A 25,475-nucleotide genomic window follows, 5' to 3' on the forward strand; every position below is an offset into this window, starting at 1 on the left:
CCTTTTTGCTACCCCTTTGCAGTCATACCAACCCTCTTCCACATGCCCCATTCCTAACCCCTTCCACCCCATCTGTTTTCCATCTCTATAATTTTATTTCAAGAATGTTATAAAATGGGATCACATAGTATGTAACCTTTTGAAGTTGGCTTTTTAAACTCAGCATATTCTTGAGATACATCCAAGATGTTAAGTGTAACAGTAATTACTTTTTATTGCTGAGTAGTATTTCATGGCATTAATGTAGCACAGTTTGTTTAGCCATACACCTGTTAAAGGACATTAGGATGGTTTCCAGTTTCTGGCTTTAACAAATGAGACTGCCATGAATATTTGTGTACAGGTTTTTATCTGAATGTAAGTTTTTATTTCTCTGGGGTATATGCCCAAGAGTGTAATTTCTGAGGCGCTTGTAAGTACATGTTTACTTTTATAAGAAACTGCTAAACCTTTTTTAGCAGGGTAGAGGTACCATTTTATATTTCCACTAGTGATGTTTGCGTGATCTTGTTTCTCTGCATCCTTGGCAACATTTGGTATTATCACTATTTTGTGATTTGATCATTCTGATAGGTGTGTATTGATAGCTCATTGTGGTTTTAATTTACATTTCCCTGATGGCTGTGATGCTGAACATCTTTTTATGTGCTTATTTTCCATCTGTATCTTTTCTTCATTGAAATGTCTGTTCAGGTCTGCTGTCTAATTTTCTAATTGGATAATTTAGTCTTTTTACTGTTGAGTTTTGAGAGTTCTTTATATATTGTAGATACAAGTTCTTTGCTGGATATATGGTTTGCAGATATTTTTTTTCAGTCTGTAATTTGGGTTTTCATCCTTATAAAGGGTTTTTCACAGAGCCAAATTTATTATTTAAATTTTTCCTTTTATGGATTGTGCTTTTGTTGTTAAGAACCTCTCTGTATCTATAGGTCCTGAAGACTTTCTTCTTTGTTTTTTTGCTATGCTCTTTTCCTTCTAACATTTTACATTTAAGTTCATAAGCCATTTTGAGCCAATTTTTTATATAAGATGTGAGGTTCACATTGAGATCCTTCTTTCCTTCCTTCCTTCCTTCCTTCCTTCCTTCCTTCCTTCCTTCCTTCCTTCCTTCCTTTCTTCCTCCCTCCCTCCCTCCCTCTCTCCCTCTCTCTCTCTCTCTCTCCCCCTTCCTCCCTCCCTCCCTCTCTCTCTTTCTTTCTTTCTTCTGCCTGTGGATGTGCAGTTGCTCCAGCTCTATTTGTTGGAAAGAAACTGCATCCTTTTTAATACTATAAAATGACCTTCTTTTTCTAGTTTAAAGCTTTTTTTGGTGCAGGTGTAGTCTTGAATTCAGTCTTGTGGCATATTAAGATCACAACCTTTATTTTGTGTGTAGTTGCCTACTATATTTTTTGCCCATTGTTTTATTTTCAACCTTCAAAAACAGTTTTAGGTGTCAGTTTACATTATAGGGTTGGTTTTTATTTTATGATCCAGTCTGAAAGTCTTTTTCTTTTGCTCTAGTGACTTTAGCTCATTTACATTCATTGAGATGAAAGATGTTGGTCTAAGTTTTGAAACTAATTTTCTATTTTGCTTTTGGTTTTTATACCTTAAATAGAAAATCTCTAGCTATGTGGTATGTTTACTTTGCTTTGGCCCAGTTATTTGTAAGAGGTTTATGTGAGAGTATAGAGGCAAGTCTTCCTACATTTAGGCTATCTAGAATTTTCCTTACGATCCAGGATTTAGTATGTTAGTTTGTTCAGCTTTTATCCTTCTCCAACCAACAGAGTTAGGCAACTGTGTATAAAATTTTTCATAGTACAAAACTTTTCTCCCCTGCTGCCATAGAAACAGAATATTCTTTGTAAATAGGGCATTTCTGAGTGATTTCTCTTTAAGCCCTGCCTTTTCTGTTTCATTGTTGGAACCAAACTTAGGAGTTTCTGCCTGTAGCATGTGTATCTTATTCTCACTGTAATAAACATGAGTTTTAGGCTTTACACTTTGAGACGTTTATCTTCCTACCTTTTAGTGAGATAAGCAGTTTTCCTTCTCTGCTTTTACTCTTTTGAGCCCCTGCATGATCTCCATTGTTTTGGAGAACACTTCCACATATTTTGAGGGTTGAGTTTTAGCTTATCTTAATTTTATCAGAAAAGGGATTTGTGTTTTTGTTTTTGTCTCCTTGCTGTTTGGATGATATCTACGAAGAGAAGGGGGAAATGGAGATTATGCCAGTATTCTCAAAGTAGGAGTCAATAGTAGTATCTTTAATATCTTCACAAAACATGTTGCTGTATTTTCATAAATTATATTTAATTATTGGGAGAGCAACATCTTTGTTGGGATAAGTAGAACACATATTCCTGAAGTACTTTAATTCTTTACCTAAATTTTATTTTAAAGAATTATGTAAAAGAATTTCATTTAATTTAGCCTTAAGGAATAACTAACTATTATATTCTACCTTTTCAAGTCTTGAAGGCTTGACACTTAGAAATGTGTATTATTTGATAGCTCATTTTCTCCACCAGTAGTTCTGATAAAAACCAAAAGAAGAATTTGTTGTCCACAAAGGGAAGTTAGTGAGTTTTACTGTGAAGTAAGGGAGTATATTTCCATTCTCGTACTTTTTACACTTTGAAAATTATATATGCTTTAAAAAAATATACCATTTAAGAAAATTTACTGATTTTCTTCAGAATTTTAGTCATTATCTCTGCAACTCCTTCTCTTGTGTTCTCAGTTTTCTTTCCCTATACTTTTTTTCCTAAATCATCTCTCTCAGCTTGCCACTGTTTCAGGGGGCTTGCAATGGGGAAATATTATGGGACTTTTCTACTGTTGAAGGATCATTTAGGGTTGTGAGCTGTATGTTTAACCTCTTTTCTCATCTCCCTTCCCTTGATAAGGACAATACCCAGTGTCTTTTTTTTAGTGCTTAGATAGTTGTCCAAGTAACATGTAGGAATCTGGTACTGGTTATTTTGGTATTTTCATATCATAAAAATAAATCATCACCATGTAAAAACATGTAGGGGCTTCACTGGTGGCGCAATGGTTAAGAACCCGCCTGCCAATGCAGGGGACATGGGTTGGAGCCCTGGTCCAGGAAGCTCCCACATGCCAAGGAGCAACTAAGCCTGTGCGCCACAACTACTGAGCCTGCACTCTAGAACCCATGAGCCACAACTGCTGAGTCCATGCACCACAACTACTGAAGCCCCTGTGCCTAGAGCCTGTGCTCCACAGCAAGAGGAGCCACTGCAATGAGAAGCCCGCGCACCACAACAAAGAGTAACCCCCACTCACCGCAACTAGAGAAAGCCCGCGTGCAGCAACGAAGACCCAATGCAGCCAAAAATAAATAAACAAACAACCCCCAAAACATGTACAAGTTATCTATTGCTATATAACAAGTTGCCCCAGAGCTTAGTAGCTTAAAACAACAAATGTTTATTCTCTCTCACAGTTCTTCAGGGACAGAATATGGGAGCAGCTTAGCTGATGGTTCTGGCCCAGGGTCTTTTTTCATATGTAAATTGCAGTTAAGCTATTGGCTGCGCCTATAGTCATCTCAAGGCTTACCTAAGGCTGGAGAATTTACTTCTAAGCTCACACATGCAGTTGTTGGCAGGCATCAGCTCCTCACTGGCTGTTTGCCAGAGACCTCGGTTCCTCACCAAATGGGCTTTTCTATGGAGTTCCCTGAATGTCCTCATGTCATAGCAGCTTCTCTCAGAGCGAGTAATCCAAGAGAGAGAAAGAAAGCAAGCGGAAGAAGAGGCCTGAGATGGAAACTGCATATTTTTATAACCTAATCTTGAAGTGACATGCTATTGGTCACACAGACCAACACTGGTGAGAGAGAACTACATAAAGTTATGAATACCAGGAGACAGGGTTCACTGGTGATGACCCTGCAGGCTAATTCCTAAGAATGGCAATGATATATTTCAGAGTGAAGAACTAATTTTCATACCTATTATCTGAATTTGCATTTAGATACAATGTATTTCTTTTATAAAATGATGGATAATGTTTGTATTCTTATTCGGCCATGCTCTATGGAGAAGGGATTTTTGTTTTATTTACATTGAATTTAAGAGATGACCTGGACAAGTTTGTGATTAGGATCATTCTTTGATTTTCTTTTAATTCTTTTAGTATCATTTGATGACTTACTAATGCAAGACCTAAAGAATTACCTTCATAAAATCTTTGAAAGGCAATGTTTAGCTAAATTTACTTATCAGTTATTTACTTGATGGTAAGATTTTATTTTTTCTCCAGATAGCTTATCCTATTTAGTAGAGAAGATCCCTCTAATATTAATAACAGGGAAAGGACTTCCCTGGTGGCGCAGTGGTTGAGAGTCCACCTGCCGATGCAGGGGACACGGGTTCGTGCCCCGGTCCGGGAAGATCCCACATGCTGCGGAGCGGCTGGGCCTGTGAGCCATGGCGGCTGAGCCTGCGTGTCCGGAGCCTGTGCTTTGCAACGGGAGAGGCCACAACAGTGAGAGGCCCACGTACCGCAAAAAAAATAAATAAATAACAGGGAAGGAGTAGCAACTTACATTTGTATAATGGTTTGGATTTGTAAAACATGTTTTTCCCTAACGTATGGGAATAGATAAAGTTTTAGAGTTGATGCTTACCTAGTAAGAAGGAATTTTTTAATTTGTTCTTAATCTTTTGGAGGATTCATAGAGTCCTTTGAGAATGATGAGGGTAATGGTGTCTCCAGAGAAATGCACTTATGCACACAAAGGCAATTTCACAATTTGGAGGGACCCTCAGGAGGTCCATGGATTTTAGATTGAGAACTCCTCCTTTGAAAGCACAGGTAAACTTCTGGTGGATTCTGAAAGAAAGGAGTGCTTTTTGCTTTTCAAAATACAAAGGGATACAATGTCCCTAACTCTAATTGGAAATGTGTGTTTGTTTTCATTTTATGTGGCTTCTAATTCATGTATCCTAATGATGGTTTTTGTTTTTGAATTTTGCTTGTTCTATAGCATCTGGAGCATAAGAACGGTGCTTATTTTCTTCTTTTCCAAGAGAACAGAAAGAAATAGTAAGTTTAATTTTGAAGTTTTTATAAATACATTAAAAAACCCATCTTATGGTGCATCAGTTTGTAATTGAATAACAGGTTGTGAAATGGTATATTGAAATGACAACGTGGTAAATATTGAAGAGCTGTTTACTGTAAAGTATAAGAAAGGTTATGAATGATCAAACTGGTTCTGTTTTTCAGTTGTGTTATTTCTGTCTTGTCCATTTAGAATTTTTTTTTTACACAATACATAAAACAATTCATTTCTTTAAATGAAGAGAAATTATATTTATTAAATTATCTTTATAGAAAACATGTTATGGAATAAAATATAGTTAAACATCTTTTGATTTATTCTATTAATTGCATCATTCTCTTCAGGCTCACAGCCCCTAGGCTTTTGTTTTTATTGTATGTAAATACAATATGTATGTAAATTATGACAATTTTCCTGTATTCTGTGTATGTGCAGATTTTAAAGACATTCAGGTCTTAAAACTATGAGTTATAATTAACCCAAGATATGCAAATTTCATTTTAAATGAACTTTACATGTGATTTTTTTTCTTGTTTTAACTTTTCATTATAGAATATTTCAAGCATATACAAAAGTAGACTGAATAGTATAATGAACACTCGTATTACCTATCACACAACCTAAACAATCATCAACTCCTGGTCAATCTTATTTAATTTTTACCCCCACCCACTTCTCCATCTCTGTTATTTTGAAGTATATCCCAGATATATCTATCCATAATATACTTAAAAAATGTGTAAACAATGTACATTATTATACTTAAAAAAGAATTCTTAAAATTATAAAATATTAAATATAAAAATAATAAATTTCCAGTTATCTTACAAATGTCATTTGCTTTAAAAAATATTTTGTTTGTTTGACTCAGGATCCAAATAAGGTTCACACAGATACATGACTTTCAAACTGCCCTCCTCATGTATAACTTATCTTTGACCCAGTTAAGGTTCTGTGATCTAGACCAATGACCATCCCTTTTAGACACCCTTGACTCCTCTGCCTCTCTTTCCCATTCTGCTTGTCTGGCAAACCATACCTTGTTTAAATACAGTTATATGCTTAATCTGTGACTGGAGAAACCATATCCTGGTTAAAAACATTTATGTACTTAGTCTATATCTGCATCAGGAAAACTAAATTTGTTAGAGGAAAATCATACAACATGCTGACTAGAAAATCATACAACATACAACATGCTGTACATGCTGTACATTTGCATGTACATACAAATGTATGTACTCAACACTGCTACACAACCCTATTATAGTTCCCTAGTAAATTTACTTTTTTCTCTTTGAGAGTATTATTTGACACTGTATTTCTCCTCAAATCACTAATACCCACCACCATACCAAAACCCCAAAACCAAAACCAAACCAAACCAAAATAAAGCCAACCAACCAAATAAAAATTCAGAAGCCACAAATAAACAAAACTTCACAAAATCTACCGGGCCACTCTGACCTGATAGTCTCACTTCATGAAGAAAATAGATGTAAACAGGTGAGCGCTATCTCCACCACCAAAAACATAGAGTTTGCCCCATCTGTTACTCAGTATGCTGTCATCCATCATGGTAATTTGGAAGACCGACCGACCTTGATCCCATCTCTGGCTAAGCCTTTCATTTATGCTCTGGATTCTAGATACTCTGACCATTTCATGAACTTTGCTCTTATAGTTATCCCTACCTGCATCTCTTTTGCATTATCTGTATTGTATTGTATTGTATTATTTGTATTGGCTTGTCCCTATTTGGCATATAATCCTGTCTCAATACAATCATCTGGGGGAAAAATCCCATCCTGACTCCGTATTCCCTTTAATTTACAATGCATTTCTCCCTCCCCTTCAAAGTTCTCTCATTTTTACCTCCAAAATTATCTTGAATATGACCACTTATAACTTTCTTTACTACTACTGCAATTCTAATTCAGGTCATCTAATTCATCATCATCTGTTGCTGGCACTATTGCAGTGGTTTCCTAACTAGTCTATTTTTAAGGTATAAATCAGATCTTGTATCTCTCCTACTTAAATTCTTCTAGTGGCTTCCCATTGCAACCAGAGTAAAATCTGACCTTAACCCCAACTTTCTGGCTTATGTCTATTTCTCTAACTTCATCTCTTTCCACTCTCCTTTTTTCACCTTTGCTCCAGCCACACTAGCCATCTTTTTGTCCTACAAATAAGGTTAAGTCCTCTGAACCTCAGTTTGCTAGTTTATAAACTAGAAACAAATATTTGTTTTGGCAAGACTGTTATGAGTTTTAACTGATAATATTATGTGTGAAAGCATATAAAAATTGTAAAGTGTTACATACATGTGGGCTGATGGTACTGATTTTTCTTTTCCAATTCCTATTATTTTTTATTTTTCTTGCCTTTAAAATTTTACTTGCCTTGTTTAATGGGTTAAGACCCAGTATAATATTGAGTTGAAGTGGGAATAGCAGGTATCTTTGTCTAGCACCTGATTTTGGTGCAAAAGCTTTTAATTTTTACCATTAAGTATGATGTTTGCTGTGGTTTTAAAAAATATTGATACTTTTAATCAGATTAGAGAAATTAAGCTTATGGCATTGTTTCCGGTGATATTTAGTAATATAGTAGATGCCGGGAAGACAGGAAGAAGTTTAAAACAAATATGATCTTGGACCTCATGGAACGAACAAAATAGTGAAAAATATAAGAAAATTTATTTTAAAAGAGCCCTTGGAAACACTTCTCTAAGGAAAATGTGTGAATATTTTGACTTGCAAGTAGGCACATTAGGACATGCTTATTATATAAAGGAGTTTTTTTGCTTTAAATTTTTATTTTACAGATCCTTTCATTTAAAAAAATTGTACGAATTCATTTGCATAGGTATTGCATGTAGATAAAATAGACTTCATAAGAGATTGTCTTGCAGTTTTACACTTCTTTTTAGCATAAAGTTAGGTACCATATGTATATATATTTATGTGTGTGTGTGTGTATATATATATATTTTTTAAGTCTGAAGCTACTGATCATGTCTTGCTTTTTGTTCTCTGTTAGTTGTATTTCCTTTGTTTTACAAGTTGGACCTAGTATAGATTCAAGTAAGGATTGGCAAACTACAGCCTGTGAGCTAAGTCCTGCGCACCACCTTGTACATCTCATGAGCTAACTAACAATGGTTTTTACATTTTTAAATTATTGAAAAAATTCAAAGAGTAATATTTTGTGACATGTTAAATTTGAATGAAGTTCACATTTCTGTTTTATTGGAACACAGCCACGTCCATTCATTTATATGTTATGTGTAGCTGCTTTCATTCAATAATGGCGGAATTGAGTAGTTGTGACAGACTGTATGGTGCTCTCAACATTTCAGCCTATTGTAGGATGCGCAACAAATCACAGCGACACTGTTATAACTTGTAATAATTGCTGTATTGTGACTTTTATTTATTATTACCAGTGTACACTCATTATGTAAAAACAAGAAGAGAAAATTGGACTTTGAATGTTGCACTTTTTTTTTTTTTTTTAACGGTACACGGGCCTCTCCCGTTGCGGAGCACAGGCTCCGGATGCGCAGGCTCAGCGGCCATGGCTCATGGGCCCAGCCGCTCCGCAGCATGTGGGATCTTCCCGGACCGGGGCACGAACCTGTGTCCCCTGCATCGGCAGGCGGACTCTCAACTACTGTGCCACCAGGGAAGCCCTGAATGTTGCACTTTTAAGGCACAATGGATTGTGGACTATTTTATTATCAAAACACAAAGCATTGTGCTTATTATGCAATGCCATTATAAATGTACTAAAAGAATACAAATATACATTGACTATCATGCTAAGTACTCATCATGATACTCCCAATGCACAGAAAAGCAATGTTAGAAAAATTAGAACTTTTTTTTTTTTTTGCGGTATGCGGACCTCTCACTGTTGTGGCCTCTCCTGCTGTGGTGCACAGGCTCCGGACGCGCAGGCTCAGTGGCCATGGCTCACGGGCCCAGCCGCTCCGCGGCATGTGGGATCCTCCCGGACCGGGGCACGAACCCGTGTCCCCTGCATCGTCAGGCGGACTCCCAACCACTGCGCCACCAGGGAAGCCCCTAGAAAATTTTAAATGGAATATCTCATCATAGCAGAATTTCTTCATAAAAATAAAAAGTGAAAATGGAACTTCAAAGTAAATTTCTGAGTGGCTTATCTGTGAAGCAAAGAAAGCTATTTACCAATGGTGAGTTAATTAAATTGTGTAATTGCAGCAGCTGAAAAAATGTGTTTAGAGAAAATACTTGCTTGGCTAGTAGCCTTTTTAGCAAGAACAATTGCTTGAAGAATTAAGAACACTGGAAGCAACATAATTAACTTAAAAACAAGATCATTTAAAAAAAATTATTTCAAGTGATTGTCATTGGCTCTTTTTTTTTGTTTTTTGGCCATGCTGCGAGGCTTGCAGGATCTTAGTTCCCTGACCAGGGCTTGAACACGGGCCACCACAGTGAAAGTGCTCGAGTCCTAACCACTGGAGTGCCAGGGAATTCCCTGTCATTGACTCTTGATGAGTTGACAGATGTTACTGATAACAGCTCAATTGTAATTTATTTCAGAAGTCAGTACTGAACTTGAAATGACTGAAGAATTAGCCTCTGTGAACAGTCTGTGTAGAACACTCTGGGAGAGAATATTTTTAAAGAAGTTGAAAAAACACTAATTTAGTACAACCTGAAGTGGAATCTACTGAGATGTATTTACAACTATTGGTGGTAAAAATATGTGTGAAGCAGAAAGAGGCTTAGTGGATTAATTTACAAAGCTCATGAAACAGTAAGGTGTTTAAATTCTGTGGTTATCCACTGTGTTGTTCAACAGCAATGGACTTAATCATCATCAATTATGTGAACTTTTATCAGAAATACAAGCAGTTGGATGGATTAGTAGTAGTAGTAAACTTTTATTGTGATGTTTTGAGCTCAGAGCCAAGACTAAAATGTTTCTGAATGAGAAGAACCACCTTCAACCATTATGAATGAACTGGCTTTGGAAATTAGATTTTGCTGCAGACTTGATAATTGTTCTTAATGAATTCAACCTAAGAGTACGAGACAAAACAGTCCTTATATGTGAAACCTATACTGCTATAAAGTGATTTAGAAAAGCAAATAACAATTTGCTTTTGATGACGAAAGGTAATTTTTTAAAAAGTGCTATGAGAAGTTAAGAAACAAGATCTCCATTCCCACCCCGATTTGCAGCAGATACATTATCTGAGCTCAAACTGCGATTCCAGCAGTGTTTTTCAGACCTCATGCAAGTACAAAGGAAATTTCCGTATTTCAAAATCCATTTAACTGGAAGTGATTAATTTGCAATGACATGATAAAAGGCAAATATCAAGAGAAGAATCTAAAGAATTTTATAAATGCCTTTCACACAATGAATATGCTCAATTAAAATCATGTGATTGTGGATTGATTTCAATATTTAGCAGCAGCTATCTGTGAAAAAAATTTTTCAAAAATAAAATGTGTGAAATCTCATTACAGATAAACTAACAGATTGACATTTGTGATCAATTTTGAGGATGGGGGACACTAATTTTGAATCTCAATTAAGTGAAATGTTATCCCCCACCTACCCCTCCAGATTCCATTCTTTTCATTGGTAGACCTATGTTACAAAAAATTGAACTCAATTATTATTATATTTGAATTATGTCAATGAAAGTTTTGTGGAAATTTGTTTACTCCTTTAAAAGTGCTCACCTAATTTTGCCTTTTGGCCCATAAAGCCTAAAATATTTACTGTCTGGCCCTTTATAGAAAAAGTTTGCTGATCTCTGCATTAAAGTTTAGATATTTGGCTTGGTCTTATCTAACTAAAGATGACTATTCTCTTTAAAGAGGTCAGCAGTTTTTTTCCCCTTTCAGTAATTAGTCTGCTAGAACACTTTGAAAAAAATATATAGTAAAATCATCTTTTCATAAGTTTGTATTTCTTTGGATTTTTACGTAAATAGTATTATTTGAATTGGGTATTCAGATGTTTGCTACTCCAGAACTTCATGAAAAGATAATTTTATTTGTAAATTTAATTAAACATTAAAAACAATTATTTGAATTCTATTTGGTAAAATGTTTAAATCAAGTTATAAGTCTTCTTTCCATCTGGAATAGTATTCTTATTTATACTAGTTCAGTATTTCTAGAGAAAAACTAGAAATCTAAAATAAATTTGTAAAGCAGATATTCACATTCATAAATTATATCCTTTGAAATGATTCTTTATGTTCCACCAATGCAACCTAACTAAACAGGCAAATCTTGGAAAAGTTTAATTTTGAAAAGTAATTAGTATCCTCTTCCTTTCCAAGTCCCTCTTCAGGTATATAATGCTATAGATTTTCAAAGGTTTCTTTATTAGTGCTCAATATCTTGAAGATCAAATAACTTAATAAAATATGTACTTCTTTATTCATAAATAAAGAGAACATTTTTATTACCAATGTATAAAAAATAATTGGTTTTAATTTTGTAAATTAATGTGGGTGGGATGTTGAAGGAGAAATAATAAAAAGTAATATTTCTGAAAACATTTAAAAAATATGTATCTTTTAAAATTTGGAAATGTGTTTTATTCTATGTAAAGTCCATTTTTCCACTCCTGAGCTTGTAATATCTAATATAAGCAAACATATAAAATATATATGGGTAAAAATTGAGATGACTTCTGTCTGTACACATCTGTGAGAAATTCTAAAATGAGACTGTTTTCCTGCAGTTGCTTAATGTATATCATTTGACATGATTTTTTTTCTTGTATCTTAAGTATCTTAATATCTGATTTAGTTTTGGTTTAAATCTTGTTTTCTAGATGAAGCATTGGATGATTTAAAATCCCAGAAGAAAAAAATAGTAAGTTAACTTTTATTTAAGTTAATTTATATAAAACTAATAAATTCAGAACTGAATAATTAATGTTTATATGTTGTAAGTAATGACTCTCCAAGGAACAAGTATGTTTTTAGATAACAGTTTAATGGTGAAGCTAAGTTATGAATATTTTTGCTAGTTAATAATGATCGACAGGAAAAAGTAGTTAGATGAACTTTTGAGAGTCTGAGTGTCTATGTCAGTTGGAAGCTGAGAAGTAAGTAAATGAATCATTTTGGAGGACTAAATGAGGCAGAGTGGTAAAAAGTGGGTATCCAGATTTATTATTAGGGCCAAAAAAAGACCAAACATCATATGTCAGTTCTCAGATTTTCTTGACATAATAAAGCGAGGAGAGAGGGAATCAAGAAGATTGGTTGTAAAAAACAAATTTAACATGCAAAAAAAAAAAAGGCCAAAGAAAACTGGGGAGAGAGAAAGAGAGTATTTTTTCTTTGGTTTCTTTTATTTTCTATCAGCCATTCTGATCACATGGGTGTCTGTTGTGGGGCCAGTTAAATGCATCCTTCAGATGGGTTGGAAAGAGGAGGATCAAGAGAGAGAGGAAGGACTCTAGATGTTTAGAGGTTGATATGTAATAGTTTTTTTGTTTTTTTTTTTTGCGGTACGTGGTCCTCTCACTGTTGTGGTCTCTCCCATTGCGGAGCACAGGCTCCGGACGGGCAGGCTCAGCGGCCATGGCTCACAGGCCCAGCCGCTCCATGGCATGTGGGATCTTCCCGGACCGGGGCACGAACCCGTGTCCCCAGCATCGGCAGACGGACTCTCAACCACTGCGCCACCAGGGAAGCCCTGTAATAGTTTTTAATAAGTGGGTTGAACTTGGTGTTTGGCTTGAATTTACATATACTTTTTTCATGTAATTATTTTTGAAGTATAAGAATGATAATTGATAGGAGTATCATGTTATATGGAAACTTAATGAAATTTGATCAGATGCAAAATCAATTTAATGTATTTTAGTCTAACATAATGAGTAACAATTATGGATGAAACTAATAAAAATTATGAAGGTTAAAATTAATGTTATAAATTGTTCTGTGAATTGGTAGGAAAAGACACTGGTCCTGAGGGATTTAAGTACCTGAAAAATAAAGAAACCTTAATTCTGAAAGGATTCCTTATCTTTTTTATTTGATGCCTCTTCAGTATTCTGTGAGGTATTTATCAAAATTGCATTGAGGGCTTCCCTGGTGGCGCAGTGGTTGAGAGTCTGCCTGCCCATGCAGGGGACACGGGTTCATGCCCCGGTCCAGGAAGATCCCACATGCTGTGGAGCAGCTAGGCCTGTGAGCCATGGCTGCTGGGCCTGCGCATCCGGAGCCTGTGCTCTGCAATGGGAGAGGCCACAACAGTGAGAGGCCTGCGTACTGAAAAAAAAAAAAAAAAATTGCATCGATACTTTTGATGGTCCTAAATTGAAACGTAGAAATGTTTCCATTGTATCTTATTATATTTCTGGCATTCTACACATTATGGAACAGCCAGAAATTCAAAGTGAGGAAATACTGATGGTTCTCAATAATATAGAAGTTGTGATATGATTGGTTTGGTTTGCTGATGTGATAAAAAAAAGAAGAGCTGGTAGCCAAGCCTTACTTGTTGTACCAAAATGGAGAAATATTGATTAAAGTAGAAAAGACAAGGAGGAAGACAAAAGAAAAAAGAGAGAGAAAAAAAGAAGAAAATAAAAAAATTCTAAGTGATGAGAAGCTGATTCAATGTCAGTGGCATCACATGAACAGAAAACAGAATCTTAGAGAACATATGATTGGTGAAGAACTCTCAGTAGAGTAACAGAACAGACTTAGAAAATTCTTTGACAGGACAAACCAAGCTATTTACTTCTTTAATAGCCCTTGATGGAATCACAACATAAATGCTGCTCCATCTAGGTCTGACAGTTGGGAAACTCAGTTCAAGGTTCAATAGTTTTGTATATCTAAATGGTTCACGAGACATCAATATTACAGAATATTTCAGTATGGCATTTCTCTTGCAATGTATAATTAAAGAAAAATAAGTTGGCTGCTTTAACTCATTTTGTTAATTAGGGAACACAATTTGCATTGACTTGATTGCTTCTGGTTTCATTACTGTTGCTGTTGCTAACTAGACCCTTGCCTTTATTGCTCAAGCCCTTAACAGAGCTGCTTTGTTTGAGTTATACTTTGTTTAGAACAATAGGTGTTAAGGGTGAATTTGTAAGGAGTACAATGCTAGCTAATGATTGTACTGGTAATGAGAGGAAAAAGAAGGGACATTACTTTTGAGCAAAAGCAAAATGTAATCAAAACTGATTTTGTTCCTTGATGTTTAACTCTACATTTATAGCTTTAAAAATGCCGGCAGGAAGAATAGCCATTAGTTTAAAAGTACCCAACTCCTAACGCTTCTCTTTCACTAAAAAAATGAATGTAAATTGTATTTACTACTTGAGGTGTTATTAAAGGTGGTTTCCTCAGGTATGTCTCTCTTTAATCTGGATAGATTTGTAATGTAATTTGTAATTTGTCAAAGTGTAATTTGTAACAATAAACATGAATTATCAATTAATTAAAAGGTTAAATTACTTAGAAAGGAAAATGAGTGACACCGTTTTAAATGTTTTAAAACAATGTTTTAAATCTAAGAACTTAATGTAAGTATTTACTTACTAAAATAAAGCTAGGAATTAATCTTTAGTTACCTAAAAAACCTCCCAAGTCTGGTTGTGTACATTTTGCCACTCACATTTTTTTTTTTAACTTTTAGTTTAAAACATGTCACTATTCAATAGATAATCGCTTTGTATCCATGAGCATCCCATCAAAACAGTTCAAAATCAAAATCCATCAAAACTCGAGTCAAAATGACCTCTTTAAGTGGCTTCATGAAAATGCTGTGCTTTTTTCAGAATAGTACAAGTGTTTCTATGTGGTAATTCCTTTCTGGCATTTCTCAGGCAATTTATATTTTTCCAAGTCCTGAGGAAAATTGGTTGAGAAATTGGGAACCTGGGAAAGAATTATTATAATTCTCTGAGAATTAAAACTTAACAATCACTATAAATGTTACTGGTTCAAAAGAATCTACTAGTGTCAGTTGAAAGCAAGAGCAAGAAATGCTGGCATGCTGAGCTGTAGGTTAATGTGGACATTTTAGGCAACAGGACAGGAGCACATAGAGGAGAAGTGGCACAATCTAATTAGTCAGTCTTGCTTTTGTGGCCATAAGTCTGTTTTATGGGCCCTGTCTCTTATTAATGGTGACTTATTCTTACAAATAAACGTTAATAAGTTTATATATATAGAATACTGTATACAAAATCCTGTGAGTGATATTCCATGAAATAAATTTTGGAAGCAAAATAAGTCCTTAAATTGGCAATTTTAGCATGTGATTCTGTGTGGGGCTGTTAACCTCACTAGAAGTTTCATGTTACATTTTTATATTACCCAGTAATATCTGCTGGTGTTTTCTAGTGTTTGAATATTCACTGTAGGCTACAGATCTTTGTAAATACTTTAACAGAACAAATGCTGAGAGAGATGTTACTGTTATTGTAGAATACTCCTATATAAAGTCAGAAAATGATTTAAAGTCTGAATTAGTAAAAACAATATTGATTTCAACAGCAAAACAAAATCAGCATAAGCAGACAGTATTTTCATCATTTTAAAAATATGAGTTTAAATAATGCAACATGTACCCTAAAGCTGTGAATTGAAGATTCTTTTAATAATTTGACCAAAGTCAGTACAAAACACAAGACATTTTTCTACATCGGAATATTTGTTATGAAACAAGGATAAAGAGTATTGGATAGGGCAATTAATGCTTTGTGTGTTTTAAAATTTTATTTCAAGAGTTATAATTTAAATATTGTATAATTATCTTTCAAAATTAAAAAAATTGATGTTTATTTTGTGTTAGTGTTCCCTTCTTTTAGTATCTTCTATGATGAAATTCTATATCAGGTAGAAATAATTTTTATATGTTCTCAAAATATATAATCTTGCCAAAATAGTGTTGATTCATAATAAATAAGCAACCATGTGTTTATTATTCTTTTTAATTTTTATTTCTTTAATTTTAATTTATTTATTTTATTTTTAAAATTTTGGCTGTGTTGGGTGTTCGTTGCTGCACGCTAGCTTTCTCTAGTTGCGGCGAGCAGGGGCTACTCTTGTGGTGCGCGGGCTTCTCATTGCGGTGGCTTCTCTTGTTGCAGAGCACAGGCTCTAGGCGCGTGGGCTTCAGTTGTTGCAGCACGCGGGCTCAGTAGTTATGGCGCACGGGCTTAGTTGCTCTGTGGCATGTGGGATCTTCCCGGACCAGGGCTCGAACCCGTGTCCCCTGCATTGGCAGGTGGGTTCTTAACCACTGCACCACTAGGGAAGTCCCTATTATTCTCTTTTTTAAATAAAAAACTTTTAAACTTTTAGTATACTCATATTACAGAAAAACAATTCACTCTGTGTTACATCATTCATTATTATTTGAAATATGTAAAATATTAGGAAGAATACAGAGTAATTTGTAATTTAGGGAATTCTGAGAATTCAATTTCTCATTCCTGAATCCTGATATTAATACGGTGGGTATTTGAAAACACTGCTTGTTTCAGATCCACTCTGAATAACTGAGGTATCATTGAAGATTATGCGTTTTTGTGTTAGGTACTGGTATAGACTCTCCTACATTATTTAAATTGCATAACAGTGCTACGAGAAAGTGTTAATGTTTCTGCTCTACAAAAGGAGAAACTGAGGCTAACAGACTTGCTCAGTCTTTCTACAGCTAATTAACAATGGAGATGTACTTTGAACCCAGATCTTTTTTGATGTCATGGTTTCAAGTTTGTATTCTTCCCACTGATCAGATGTCTCCCTATTTATAAAACAAATTATTCAGTTAAAATGTAGTAGGAATATATGTGTTAATTAAGCTATTACGTGAAAAAAGAATTTTTCAAAGTAAATGCAAAAGAAAAAGAGAATGGATTTGTATCTTTTGCTTTTTAAAATGTTTTTATTTAAGATACTTTACATAGACATAAACATGAATACTTGCTGAATGATATAGTAGGAATGGCAGTCGTTTAATAAAATGGCATTTCAGTTTTGACTTTTGTGTATTGTTTTAAAGATCACAGTTGTATCTAATCTTCTTTTTAAACCTACCAATAGTCTTACTCTAGAATTGTGCTGTACAAGTCAGTAGCCACTAGACCCATGTAGCTTTTAAAGTTTACATTATTTAAAGTGGAATAAAAGTAGCTACAGTTGGTTCCTCAGTTGCACAAGCAATATTTTAAGTGATCATTTATCACATATGGCATTGTAGCTACTCTATTGTGCAGATATAAACCACTTCCATCATTACAGGTAGTTCTATTGTTACAGCACTGGTCTGGACCATCAAAAATTAATTTGTAGAGATCAGGGATTCAGTTCTTTGCTGTTTCATGTAGATTATGTTGATTTGGGGATAGATTCTATCATGCCCTCTCTCTGTCCCCATCCCAAGTTTTTCCCCAACCCTAAAGTAGTAATGTTACAAACATTTTCTTTACATCAGAAATTTAAACTTGCTTGTTTGAGAATTTATCATAATTTTGAAATAGTTAGAAAAATATTTTAGTTTCACTAAACCAAGGTTAGTAAATCATTCATCTAAGCACTTCTTAAGTGTTATATTGAGATTTTAATGAGGAATCTATTAACTATTGTGGCAGCATATTTTAAATTGTATTTTAATTTGGTAAATGTTCTCTGCTTTGCATTTTAAAATAAATGTCCTTTGGAATAAACATGACATTTAATGAATCTAAGTGGTCACTGAGAAGGAAAAGGTCCTCTTCCAAGTTTTGCAAAAGCATTTTTATTCTATATATTAACTATTTGTCATAACTATGACTGTCTTGTACTAAAGTTAAACTTTTTCTGATATTGGGCTGTAACTGCTAAAATGATACTTTACTAGTGATTACTTTTTAAATTAAACCCACATATTAAGCCATAAAGTGACTTGAGTGCATTGTAAATAAAATTCTATAATAATGAAGTGCTTTAATTACAGTCCCTAGTGTGAGCATAGAACTCAGTAAAATCTTTACTTAAATTCTTATTATGTTCAGTTTTTCCCTCTAAAGTTGTTTGAATCTAAGTAAAAAATGGGGAGCTTCAGCTTTTAAAGTCATTTGAGCAAATTCCATGAGAGAGCATGGCTGTTCTCCCAGTTAAGTGAGTTTTCACTGCATTTTGCAGCAAGCTAATTGCTTCTGCTAATAAATAATCTAAAATCGATGCTGACAGCAGTTAATTGGCACAGAGATTTTATTTTGTAAAGCTTTTGGCTAACGACCTTCTTTAAATTAATAGCATTAAGTACTAGGAGGAAATAAATCTGAGGAATTGCCTGTCATTTGCTTGTCATGTCTAATAACTTCCAATAATGATGGCTGATAGATTTTTGCACATTCCATTATTGAAGTTGGTGCATGTAATTATTCTCCTCATTATATGTAAACAATTAGCAATATTTGGTATTTCCTTGCAGTAAAGCTGTTAAATACAATTAACATATTAGAGGTTAGAAGCATTTTAAAATCTGGATTTTAATTATTTGAATGTGGAAGTCTTTCATGCTATCTGGGTATACTATGTGCTGTTTATTTTAAGCCTTGCAGTTGAATACTTTTTGAATAGGACTTATAAAAGTAAGTAGTGCATGTGTGTTTTAAAATGTGACAACTTGTGGAAATTTTTGTTTGCAGCTTGAAGAAGTCATGGAAAAAGAAACTTATAAAACAGCTAAATTAATTCTTGAAAGGTTTGATCCAGACTCAAAGAAAGCAAAGGTAAGGCTGTAATATCACTACTATTTTATTTTAAATCGCACATTGTAGTAGGTCACTGTAATAACATTATTGTATTTGACAGGAGTTGGAGCCGCCATCTGCTGGAGCAACTATAACTGCAAGACCTGGACAAGGTAAATAACTTTGTAGAAACTCCTGCTGCTGTTGGAAAGATCCATATTTATCCAAGTGAGTTCAAAAGTGTGATAGAGGTGTGAAAAACTTATGTAGGATGCTTTTATGTTAATTCGTATTTGGTAATTTGGGATATGACTTAAAATAGATGGCAATAAGTTTATTTCATTTTGATTTTATAGAAATATGTTGATGAGTAAAGATGTTATTATCTTTTGCGATTAAATATATAATTATTTTAATCTTTTGAAATTTAAGTGATTTCACCAATATTTTGTAAGGTTTTTCCCCCCTTTAAATAAGTCTCCTGGAATATCTGCTATTATGAAAATTCTTACATTTTTATGATTTATTTTTTGAGGAATTTAATGAAGATTTTTGTCAAACTTGAGTTCCTTCTAAAGTAACACTGTTAGAAAGAAAAAAAATGTAATTTAGAAATGAGAAAAAAAATTGAATTACTGCTATATAATAACATTAACTCTTTCTTTTTGAGGTTATATTGCCAGATTACTAGTGAAACCATTACTATTATGTTATTATTTTAAGTGGTTACATAAAGTATGCCCAAGACTGGCATGTGAAAAGATATTTTTGAGTTTGCATTGGCTTCCTTTTTTGTTCTCTTCTCTAGAGTATAATAAAATAACAGGCATACCTCAGATATTGCAGGTTTGGTTCCAGACCACCCCAATAAAGTGAATATCGCAATAAAGTGAGTCACACACACTTTTTGGTTTCCCAGTATGTATTAAATTTATGTTTACACTATACTGTAGTCTATTAAGTGTGTAATAGCATTATGTCTAAAAAAATGTACATACCTTAATTAAAAAATACTTTATTGCTAAAAAATGCTAACCATCATCTGACAATGCAGGATTGCCATAAACCTTCAATTTGTAAAATTCATTTTGTGAAAAAACTCAGTATTCCCAAAGTACAATAAAATGAAGCAAATAAAACAAGGTATGCCTGTAGTTTGTAAGGCTTTTGTTGCTATATGGAATATACTTACAAAAATTTAACTTCTACTCTTATAAATCATCGGAATTGGAGCCTGGTTTATAAAGTTAGGGTGACATTTAGAACTTCGAGAAGTCAGTTCTTTTATAAATACCCACAAAGACCATGGGTACTAAATAAGCCATAATAGTTTTAGGTATTCTAATTGGCGGAGGTATGTAGGAAGAATCCCACTGTTTCCCATCTTTTATAAGTAGGATTCTGGTTTATAGAAATATTAGCCTGCTCTTTTGATAAATGTAAAAGTCTATCAAAAGTTATGTAAAAGTTTAAATATGATTAAAATAAATTAGTCGTAGAGAATTCCCTGGAGGTCCAGTGATTAGGACTCTGCCCTTCCAACTGCACGGGGTGCGAGTTCAACCCCTGGTCAGAGAACTAAGATCCCACAAGCCACGCTGTGCTTCCAAAAAAAAGAAAATTAGTCATAGATACTTGCAATGTAACACCTACTTTCATAATCAGTTTAAATTTTTCTATAATTTATACTTCTTACTAGTAATTATAAAATTTTTTTTTGGCCTGAAGGCCAGGTTACTATACTTTCTACTTGTATGACTGGTAGTAACTTTTCAAAAGTGCTTCTTGAATAACCTTAGTGAATATATTTTTAAAATGTGATATTTTGCAGAAAGCTGTTGCTGTTACTTTAACAAAAATCTGTTCTCTCTTATTAAAAAAGAACAGATGTATGATGCCCTTTATTGACATTCTTAAGCATTTATTAATATTAGGCAACATTAGTTTCTTTAAGAATCTAAACTTATCTTTTCTTAGAAACTTTTGAAGCCCCAATTTTTTTCTTTTGCTGTCATATTGTAACTATAGAAAAACCACTTCTGGTCTCTCTACTTTGGATTCCTGCAGCACTGCTTTTGGATTCTTTTAGGGAGAATTAACATTTAGCTATAATATAAATGAATCATTCACTTCAAAGAATGTATTAAATAACTCTTATGTGTAGACATCATGGGGAATAAAGAGATGAATGTAATATGGTTTTTGACCTTAAGAAGCTTATAACCTATTTTTTAAAAATATTTCTTCTGGGGTACACTATTCTAGTATTCCTAACTTTTCTGGGTCTGTAAATATTAATTGCTATTTGGAATTTTTTTCCCTATTTAAAAAAATTCTAAACTGTATCTCAACTTTATTCTACTTTTTGAGAATTATAATTTAGTTCCTTGTTTAATTTGATCTTGTTATTATAGGTAAATTCGTCATACATTTTATTTATGTTTAAGTTCTGTGTTTCTGTGAGTTTAAAATTGTCTTTATTTCTTTGCTTTGAACCATTGTTAGTCCGTCAGTCCCTCCCTCCCTCCCTTCCTTCCTTCCTTCCTCACTCACTCCCTTTCTCCCCAACACCTTCTTCTCTCCCTCCCCCTTTCTTTCCTTTTTGTTTCTTTCACCTATTTCTGAACTTAAAGAAAAGGGAAAAAAATACTAAAGGATGTATGTATGTACATATGTGGCTCTCCAAACTGAATCTAATTGTGGTGTCCTTATTTTACTAGCTCTCTTGCATGTTTTCTGAACCAGAACTTGGATTCATGTGTAGTAGATAGCTTTCTTTTATTTTTTATTATTTACGTGTTAATGATATATATTACACTAAGAATGATTATAAAATTTGAGAATAGTATTCTTCGATTTGCTTAGGTTTAGCTCTAAAAGGAGTATAATATTTAACTGAACATAATACTAACCTGACTGCCAGCCTCTCACGGCCACCCCACCCCCACCGATTTTTTATCTCTTGTGTTTTTCTTTATTTTTTAAAAAAATTATTGAAGTATAGTTGACATACAATATTGGTTTCAGGTGTACAACATAGTGATTCAACATTTACATGCATTACAAAATGATCTCCACAATAAGTATAGTAACCATTTGTCACCATACCAAGTTATTATAATATTATTGACTATATTCCCCATGCTGTACACTATATTATATCCCCTTGACTTACTTTTTGTGTCACTGGAAGTTTGTACCTTTTAATCCCCTTCATCTATTTCATCCATTCCCCAACTCCCCTCCCCTCTGGCAGCTACCAGTTTGTTCTCTGTATCTGTGAGTCTGTTTCCGTTTTGTTTTGTTTGTTCCTTTGTTTTGGTTTTTGGATTCCACATATAAGTGAAATCATTTGGTTTTTGTCTTTCTTTGCCTGACTTATTTCACTTAGCAAAATACCCCCTAGGTCCATCTATGTTGTTGCATACGGCAAGATTTCATTCTGTTTTATGGCTGAGTAACACTCCATTGTATACATGAATACATACCACATCTTCTTTACCTATCTATGGGTGGACACTTGCTATTGTAAATTATGCTGAAATGAACACAGGGGTGCATATATCTTTTCAAATTAGTATTTTTGTTTTCTTCAGATTTGGATATTAACCCCTTATTTGATATATCATCCACAAATATCTTTTCCCATTCAGTAGGTTGCCTTTGTGTTTTGTTGTTGGTTTCCTTCTCTGTGCAAAAGCTTTTTAGTTTGATTAGTCCCATTTGTTTATTCTTGCTTTTGTTTCTTTTGCCTGAGGAGATAGATCCAAAAAGACATTGCTAAGACTAATGTCAAGCGTTTGTTGCCTATGTTTTCTTCTAGGGGTTTTATAGTTTCAGGTTTTGCACTTAAGACTTTAACCCATTTTGAGTTTATTTTTGTATATGGTATTTAATACTTTTGCACGTAGCTGTCCAATCTTCGCAACACTTTATTGAAGAGACTGTCTTTCTCCACTTTATATTTTTGCCTCCTTTGTCATAGATTAATTGACTATAAGCATGGGCTTATTTCTCGGCTGTGTTCTGTTCCATTGATCAATGTGACTCTTTTTGTGCTAGTACAATACTATTCTGATTACTATAGCTTTGTAGTATAGTTTGAACTCTGGGAGCACAGTAACTCTGGCTTTGTTCTTCTTTGGATATTTGGAGTCTTTTTGGTTCCTACCAGTTTTAGGATTATTTGTTCTAGTTCTGTTAAAAACGCCATTGGTATTTTGATAGGGATTGCACTGAATTTGTAGATTGCTTTGGATAGTATGGACATTTTAACAGTATTAATTCTTTCAACCCATGATCATGGTATATCTTTCCATTTATTTGTGTCATTATCAATTTCTTTCATCAGTGTCTTATAGTTTTCAGAGTATAGGTCTTTCACCTTCTTGGTTAAATTTATTCCTAGCTATTTTATTCTTTTTGATGCAATTATAAATGGGATTGTTTTCTCTTTTTTTTCCCTTTATGCTAGTTATTAGTGAATAGAAATGAAACAGATTTCTGTATATTAATTTTGTATCCTTCAACTTTCCTGAATTCATTAATGAGTTCTAAAAGTTTTCTGGTGATGTCTTTAGGGTTTTGTATATACAATATCATGTTATCTGCAAATAGTGACAGTGACTTCTTCCTTTCCAATTTGGATGCTTTTTTCTTTTTTTTTTATAGAGCAAGTCAGTAGAGCAACTGCTCCTAATCTCTTTATTTTTATTTATTATTATTTTTTTGAACTTTATTTTATTTATTTCTTTATACAGCAGGTTCTTATTAGTCATCAATTTTATACTCATCAGTGTATACATGTCAATCCCAATCTCCCAGTTCATCGCCCCACCCCCCCACCCCCCGGCCACGTTCCCCCCATGGTGTCCATATGTTTGTTCTATGCATCTGTGTCTCAATTTCTGCCCTGCAAACAGTTCGTCTGTACCATTTTTCTAGGTTCCACATATATGCGTTAATATACGATATTTGTTTTTCTCTTTCTGACTTACTTCACTCTGTATGACAGTCTCTAGTTCCATCCACGTCTCTACAAATGACTCAATTTCGTTCCTTTTTATGGCTGAGTATATTCCATTGTATATATGTACCACATCTTCTTTATCCATTCATCTGTCGATGGGCATTTAGGTTGCTTCCATGTCCTGGCTATTATAAATAGTGCTGCAATGAACATTGGGGTGTGTGTGTCTTTTTGAATTATGGTTTTCTCTGGGAATACGCCCAGTAGCGGGATTGCTGGGTCATATGGTAATTCTATTTTTAGTTTTTTAAGGAACCTCCATCCTGTTCTCCATAGTGACTGTATCAATTTATATTCCCACCAACAGTGCAAGAGGGTTCCCTTTTCTCCACACCCTCTCCAGCATTTGTTGTTTGTAGATTTCCTGATGATGCCCATTCTAACTAGTGTGAGGTGATAAATCATTGTAGTTTTGATTTGCATTTCTCTAATAATTAGTGATGTTGAGCACCTTTTCATGTGCTTCTTGGCCATCTGTATGTGTTCTTTGGAGAAATGTCTATTTAGGTCTTTTGCCCATTTTTTTTTTTTTTTTGCGGTACGCGGACCTCTCACTTTTGTGGCCTCTCCTGTTGCGGAGCACAGGCTCCGGACACGCAGGCTCAGCGACCATGGCTCACAGGCCTAGCCGCTCTGCGGCATGTGGGATCTTCCTGGACCGGAGCGCGAACCTGTGTCCCCTGCATCGGCAGGCGGACTCTCAACCACTGTGCCACCAGGGAAGCCATTCTGCCCATTTTTTGATGGGGTTGTTTGTCTTTTTAATATTGAGCTGCATGAGCTGTTTATATATTTTGGAGATTAATCCTTTGTCCATTGATTTGTTTTCAAATATTTTCACCCATTCTGAGGGTTGTCTTTTCATCGTGTTTGTAGCTTCGTGTCTTTTCATCGTGTTTGTAGCATCATGTTTTTGCTGTGTAAAAACTTTTAAGTTTCATTAGGTCCCATTTGTTTATTTTTGTTTTTATTTCCATTACTCTAGGAGGTGGATCAAAAAAGATCTTGCTGTGATTTATGCCAAAGAGTGTTCTTCCTATGTTTTCCTCTAAGAGTTTTATACTGTCCAGTCTTACATTTAGGTCTCTAATCCACTTTGAGTTTATTTTTGTATATGGTGTTAAGGACTGTTCTAATTTCATTCTTTTACATGTAGCTGTCCAGTTTTCCCAGCACCACTTACTGAAGAGACTGTCTTCTCTCCATTGTATATTCTTGCCTCCTTTATCAAAAATAAGGTGACTATATGTGTGTGGGTTTATCTCTGGGCTTTCTATCCTGTTCCATTGGTCTTTATTTCTGTTTTTGTGCCAGTACCATATTATCTTGATTACTGTAGCTTTGTAGTATAGTCTGAAGTCCGGAAGCCTGATTCCTCCAGCTCCGTTTTTTTTCCCTCAAGATTGCTTTGGCTATTCGGGGTCTTTTGTTTCTCCATACAGATTTTAAGATTTTTTGTTCTAGTTCTGTAAAAAATGCCATTGGTAATTTGATAGGGATTGCATTGAATCTGTAGATTGCATTGGATAGTATAGTCATTTTCACAGCATTGGTTCTTCCAATCCAAGAACATGTATATCTCTCCATCTGTTTGTTTCATCTTTAATTTCTCTCATCAGT

General features: G+C 34.3%; 1 protein-coding gene across 3 annotated transcripts in view; it reads left to right on the top strand.

Moving 5' to 3' along the window:
* LNPK (lunapark, ER junction formation factor) overlaps positions 1-25,475 on the top strand; it is an 89,990-nt gene that overhangs the window by 16,987 nt on the left and 47,528 nt on the right. For all 3 annotated transcript variants that reach the window (XR_012333071.1, XM_019923002.3, XM_019923004.3), the window contains exons 5-8: positions 5,009-5,067; positions 11,942-11,982; positions 18,782-18,865; positions 18,948-18,999. Coding sequence is in view for 2 of the 3 variants with exons in the window: in XM_019923002.3 (XP_019778561.1) it covers positions 5,009-5,067; positions 11,942-11,982; positions 18,782-18,865; positions 18,948-18,999 (236 nt within the window). In the remaining variant the exon portion in view is untranslated. The remainder of the gene's footprint in view (positions 1-5,008; positions 5,068-11,941; positions 11,983-18,781; positions 18,866-18,947; positions 19,000-25,475) is intronic.

Source organism: Tursiops truncatus, chromosome 7 (genome assembly GCF_011762595.2).
Source record: "Tursiops truncatus isolate mTurTru1 chromosome 7, mTurTru1.mat.Y, whole genome shotgun sequence".
Taxonomy (NCBI): Eukaryota; Metazoa; Chordata; class Mammalia; order Artiodactyla; family Delphinidae; genus Tursiops; species Tursiops truncatus.